A 6,716-nucleotide genomic window follows, 5' to 3' on the forward strand; every position below is an offset into this window, starting at 1 on the left:
CAAAGAAGTTAAGACGGAATTTCACACTAAGCTACGCTCACTTTGTTAAAGCTCATGCATACATTTTTCATGAGCACCGTCCTGTGGCTTCCCGTCGTAAAGTCCCTAAAATTACTTGCGGCATAACGTTTTTGAGAACCGTGGCATGGTCTAATCATGTAGGAAAAATAATAAATTTCTCCTTCATGGTCTAATTAAACACTATTTTCTCGCCAAATTTACTAGCATATGCGTTAATATTACGGAAGACAAACATGTTATCAAACTACACGTTAGGCCTAATTATACACGGTACTCAATCAAAATATCGGAAAATAATTTATCTAGTAGTAGGGTCGTTAAATGATAAAACGCAGTAGAATGGTAATCTGAAATCGTAGAAAAAGACAGGTCGTAAATGAAAAATTATTCCTATATCCAATATGATGTCTATCACAGACTGGGAGGATGGTGAACCAAACTTATCTAATGGACACTGTGTCGTATTTAACGGAGTCACGGGTTTGTGGAGTTCACGGAATTGTTCGGAAAGTAATTGGCACTTTTGCGAAGCAGGTATGATTTCTGTATCATTGTATTTAAATGACAATGGCAGGATTTATTTATTTATTTCGTTTTCTTTCAGTAGTGTAGCAGCCCTCTCAGTAATAAAATAAAAACTACGACACATAATTTTAAAACAACTTAAACTAAACGTAAACTAAAACTTCAAAGCATGTTCTTATTGTTAATAATTATAACATTTTATACCATTTTTAATTATTTTTAACTACAACCGTCCTAAATCATCCGCAAAAATTCACTTAAATTTGGTTTAAAACGATTATAATTGGATCGTCTCAATTTGCCATGCTCTGTTTTAGGGAATCGTTGCTTGCCTCTGTGTTATCAAAGTTTCCCAGTTTGCTTGTGTGTACGTATGCCCACTATCAGAAGGAATGGAGTGTGTAGAAAGTGAAAACAGAACATACAATTTCACACGTTGTGTGGACGTATATGTTTTTTATGCACATCTTTCAATTCAATCCAACTTTTTTTCTTTTTTTTTAAATTATTTTTTTTTTCAATTACACCTTATTTATAGAGAACCTAACAAACGTATGCTGACAATCAAGGGGCCCTCTTGATGAGTGACAGTGGCTTTGTGTATACTAGTACACTCGTCTCGAAAGATGTACTAAGTTCACATAAGCCAGATGTGTCACACTGGACCTACGGTTTATAGTCCTTATTCGACAAGACTTGCTCTACCACCAGAACCATGGAGCGAGTGAAGCTCGAACCCTTGCCGATGTCAATATGGCAAGGTAATACGGTTCCACTGTCTTACCCGCTTGGCCACTCACCAATCAAAATCTAATATTAATTTCTTAAACAGATTATTTTACTCCATGGAACTGGTATCCAGTTGGGGAGAAAATGTACCTAGTCCCCCCACAATATGAAAACTTTGAAGATGCAAGAAAGGCCTGTTATTCGTTTGGAGCTTCTCTAGCTGTTATACAGAATGAAGAAGAGAGTGCGAACATTATTGAAGCGGGATTATCGGTGAATAGAAATTTAGATATAGCGAATACCAACCTTGCTTATATAGGGTATCGTAGAAAATCTAAAAGTGCAGTTTCTTGGGCATGGATTGACTCATCGGAAACATCACAGTATTCAAGTAAGAACGTATTCTTATTAGTACACGTACGGTATCTATTATCATATCTATCGACAACCAAAAGCATGCAGTATCTAGTTTTCTGACAATAGCATTATACTAGCAAGATTTATATTAGTAAAAAGACAAACATTTTGGTATTTCATACGTATAATACTTGAGCTCAAAAACACAGTTTTTAGACAAAATATCGAAACGCCGATTGGTGGACTAACATAAAAACTACAGACTACAGTCTACGCAATAACGTAAGTGCAACTTCGCGCAAGTAATTTGACCAAACCAAAAGCGAAGGAATATTCGTCACTTGTCATTGGTCAACTAGTTTGCGTTACGCAACGTCTATTACGTTTCGTCCTAGTAGCAACTAAGTATTTATTCATTCATTTATTCGGTCAAGATCAACATACAATACATGATTACATAACAATTTTACCAATACAGAAAGTTAAAACTTGAGACTCACAATTTAAAAAAAAAGGATAAATTGTTAAGAACAATGTAAAACAATGCAAATGTCTAAAATGGCTTTAAAATGGTTTTAAAATGGCATAAAAAAACAGCTTAAAAGGAAACGATTATATAAATCCTTTTTTATTGATTTTTTTCATTTATAGATTTTTCAGCAGATCAGATACTTTCTGATGAAAACGAAGCGTGTTCTGCTCTTGATTTTAAAGATGGGTCTTGGAAAACTTCCACCTGTACCCATAAAAGACCCTATGTATGCGAAAAGGGTCTTGAATGGCATTATTTCAACAACAAACGTTACGCTTTTATTAAACATAAACTTCACCAAGAATTTCAAAGAAACGATTGCTCTAGAATAAACTCTGCCTTACTGGAAATAGAAAGTGTGGAAGAAAACAGTTTTATTTTGAGTGCCATTGAACCAGAATCAGCGTTTTTTGACAGTTTTTTTTTTAATTACCGATATTCGTACGATGATTCTAAGTGGTATGTTGATGGTACAATGCAAGAAATGACGTATGATGGTCAGTATTTTTAGCCTACAATGTAAAACAATGAACCAGTGATGCCATATAGAAACTAGTAACTAATTGTACCTGTTTAGTGACCTGTTTGACCTGCAAAGCCATAATAAATAATGTGTATAATTATGTAATTCATTTTTTTTTAAATGTCATACGAACAGTGAGTAACTCGCCTATTATAGGATGGATAGGCCTAAACTATTTTATAATGTGCTTATAAATAAACTGTCTCATTTGAGGCTTAGGGAGTGGAGTTGAAAGAGTCGTGAGTTACAACCCTGGCACTAGGTCACGATTGGACCCTGAACCGTGGGATTGGACGCCGCAAGCACGTTAACCACCACCAAGCTACCAGCTTCGCTACAAAATCAGTTATAATTTTAAAAAATAGCCGAATCTGTTCCTCTAAATGGTCTGATTAGCAGAAACAAGGCAATCATTGCTTTTTATTTTATTTTATTAATTATCTATATATTTCATTGTTCAGGTTTTACCAATGACAATAATCGTCACCCAAATATAGACCTGAATAGAAACTGTTCTTCGATTGCAGTTGGAAAGTATACCAATCGGGGAATATGGTCTGCAAGGTATTGTAATGCCAGCCTGGACGTAACATGTAACGGACGTAAGTAGGCCTACACGATTTTAAAAACAAATATTCTTAGTATCGAATCCATGGATAATTTGTCTTTGAATTTATATTATAGACTTATTGCTGCTTTATTAAAATGTTAAATATAAAAACGGAGAAAAGTACCAAAAAGCTAATTTTGGTTCTTATGTTTGTTTATACTTTTACTCACACAGCACAACGTCACGTGAACACAATGTGGAACGGGAAAACGTATTCGATTCTGGAATCCGAAATGACATTCGAAGATGCACAGACAAGGTGTTCTGAGTTAGGTCTAGTTACGGTAAGGATTGACTCTCTACAAGAAGCGATTTTCATTGCAAGGAGTATCCGTCGATATCGTAAAAATTCTTACAAGGTTTGGATTGGCCATGTTTTACCCTCTTTATATTCTGAATTTGTATGGACAACTGCTGAACGATCTATATCCTGGGAAGGTAAGTCTTAATATATAAACATAATAATATTAAAATTGTATATACGATTTGGAATGTTCTACTTTACGATGCTGTTCATCAAGCGAGAATGCGGCGACCGAATATTTTAATAATAATAATTTAATATTTTATTAGTTAACTGTTATGGAATGATTTAACAAAACAACAACAAAATAGGTTGATGTCAGTTCTATTGTATGGCGCTATACTATATTACTTATAGGCCTATTAATTGATTTTATTTATTAAGTGCAATGTATTTAAATATTTTAGAAGATGATTAAAAAGTGGGATGAACCCACAGAAGACACTATAAAATAATTTAATATTTTAAAGCTTTCCGTAAAAAGCTGATGCTGGAAATGAAACAAGTATACCCTGCAAGGACGTAAGCGCACCGTAAGTAATTTAACCAATCATGATACGATGGATCATCACACCCACGCTTGTGATTGGTCAATTCTCTTGTGTTGCGCTTAACGTCTTTGTCCTAGACCTATTTCTACTGGACCTAGTTAGGTTGTCTTGCCTTAATTTAGGTAATATTATTTACACATGATATTCTATACCATTTACAATTTCTTTTAATAGATTTGCGAAGTAGGTCCGGTGTCCGTCGTGCAATACTTAGCGATTATTGTATCAATATGTCATTACGAGGAAGACATATAACTTTGTCATACTCATCTTGTATAAAAACAAGGATTGTAGTTTGTGAATCACAAGGTAACGCTATTTACAATAGAACCTCGATTAAAGATGTATTGTCCGCCGTAAACATTAAAAATGAAGATTACTGAAATCAGACCTTGTAATGGGTTATTTTGTAGTTTTAATCAAGTTAATCATTTCTGTAGAAAAAACGAAAATAAAATAATGTTTTTACTTATGAAATGACAAAATAAATGGTTAAATTAAATTAAAAACCGATTGACTGGCAGCCAATGTGACTATTTTTTGCTTTAGTTTACAGTTTTTTCTGGTGTATAATGTTTTTTTCGATCCCATTTTTGGCAAAGTGGATAACTATTATGTGACAATAAAATGGCATATTCAACAACAAAAATATCAAGAATTTTTTTTCAGGGGGATAATACATCTTTAAGGGGACACCTTTTGGATCTAACCAAGTAATAATCGGGCTCTACTCAATTACTGAGCAAATTAATAACTTGCTCTGTATGCTTGTTTTTGTTCCGTTTGTTTGTATATGTATATTTGTATGTTTAAAGCATCCATAATTAATTTAAAGTTATCGTCCAGAATTTTTCATTTTTCTTTTAAATACTTCTATTCAAATAGGTCATAAATTATTGATAATGTTGATCATATTGATTTTTGTAGAAAAAATTGATTATTGTTACGTCATAAAAGCTTATTGAAATCTCGAGTTATCTGTATCTTTAATATGGCCCGAAATCTGTCAATCGCTGCAGTTTGCCAAGTATTTCGCGCTTAGATTTAAGCGCTTAATTATTCCTTTTACATTCATTTACTACTCAAGAAAAAGAAGAGAAACAATGGACAAATGATAAATATTCTTATACTATTTGTGTACAGAAACAGACATTTATTTTCAATAAAACTCTAGATTAGAATAGACTAGAATTTCCTAAATTGGAAAGTTAGACTTTCTTAACCATTTTTTCTTCTTAGAATCAACACATTCTACGTTTGAACGGGTCATGACACCCAAAGTGGGTACTGCAATTACTGGTGTTACACCACCGAACGGGTTTGTGCGTTGTGGTTCAACGTGTACCGACGCAATTGGATGCGTTGCGTATAATTATCTTTCTAGCAGTGGACAATGTGAGCTTCTTGGCTCTGTAGATATTAATACTGATGACGCACGAGAAGGTCTCAGGCAGTATAGTATACGATAAAGTCGCATATAATATTGATCTGATGATTCATCTATCAACTTTAATTCATCACATATACATCAAGTAGTGGAGCTGTAGCTTGGTGGTTAACGTGATTGTTTTCCAATCACTCCTGATCTAGTGCCAGGGTTGTAACTCACGACTCTTTTAACTCCACTCCATCTCAGCCTCAAATGCGACTTAGTTTTTCTAACCACGACAAATTACAAAATAGTTTATTTATCCATCCGGTAATTGACGAGTTACTCGCTGTTGGATACGTATGAAATAAAAAATAATAGTAAAATATTATGTACAGCGCGCGTTTAAAAGAAAAGTTACATGGAGTCTCAGGCTATACACGGTCTGTAGGCTATGAATGTAGCGCCAGGAAGTAGAGGGTATTTTTGTTTAACTTTTTTTTAAAAGAAATCGTCAATATTTTCTACTTTTGCTTACAAAAGAATGTCGCATTACACTACAATAATTCAGTTTTGACTGGCTGGTATTTTAAAATTGTTTAGTATATGATAATATACATAGCGCGCAAGTAGGGCGAATTTTCGTTGGACGGTTTTATCTTCTTAAGACAGTCTCTTTAATTTGGGTTACTTTAGCACATTAAATGAGCCCCTGTATAGAGTTTGTAAATATTGGATCGATACTTTGTATTTTAATTTTTGTACTTATATAATGGTCAAACATACTGTTTAAGTGAAATAAATATTTTTGTTTATTTCCAAGACAGATTAAAATTTTAGTTCAGAAGATATTACTAACCGCAGCCGTGATGTCTTAATGATTAGTTATTGGTATGTTGCGTATGGAAAATCATCGTCTAAAATTAGTCTAGACACCTCTACACATCTACAGTGAACCTGACTTTTAGGGCACACAGTTGTTGTTGCTAATTCTACCTCACTCATATTTACGACTATAGAATGCTTTAATTATTTTTATTGGACACAATGCTTAGGTGTATATTGAGCATATGAATAAAATATAACTTTGTGATGAGATAAGAACTTAATGTGTAGGCCTACTTAATTTTTAAAAAAGCACTTTGCCGATGGTGGCGCTGCACATCGAATTTGTATAATCGTTTCGAACCGCTGA

At 33.7% G+C, this 6,716-nt stretch overlaps 1 protein-coding gene across 1 annotated transcript; it reads left to right on the plus strand.

The window, feature by feature from the left end:
• Positions 1–411: 411 nt before the first annotated feature.
• On the plus strand, positions 412–6,585 carry LOC140048945 (macrophage mannose receptor 1-like). Its single transcript, XM_072093744.1, has 7 exons — positions 412–555; positions 1,379–1,666; positions 2,284–2,661; positions 3,149–3,289; positions 3,472–3,735; positions 4,327–4,461; positions 5,392–6,585. The coding sequence occupies exons 1-7, from the start codon at positions 423–425 to the stop codon at positions 5,619–5,621; spliced, it is 1,569 nt and encodes a 522-aa protein (XP_071949845.1). The 5' UTR covers positions 412–422; the 3' UTR covers positions 5,622–6,585.
• Positions 6,586–6,716: the final 131 nt, after the last annotated feature.

Source organism: Antedon mediterranea, chromosome 5, assembly GCF_964355755.1.
Source record: "Antedon mediterranea chromosome 5, ecAntMedi1.1, whole genome shotgun sequence".
Lineage (NCBI taxonomy): Eukaryota > Metazoa > Echinodermata > Crinoidea > Comatulida > Antedonidae > Antedon > Antedon mediterranea.

Excerpts from the sequence above, each read along its gene's own strand:
- LOC140048945 (XM_072093744.1), top strand. The coding sequence starts at position 423 with ATGATGTCTATCACAGACTGGGAGGATGGTGAACCAAACTTATCTAAT. Across the intron at positions 1,667-2,283 it reads GGAAACATCACAGTATTCAA|ATTTTTCAGCAGATCAGATA; the intron begins GTAAGAACGTAT and ends TTTCATTTATAG. Across the intron at positions 3,290-3,471 it reads GGACGTAACATGTAACGGAC|CACAACGTCACGTGAACACA; the intron begins GTAAGTAGGCCT and ends TTACTCACACAG.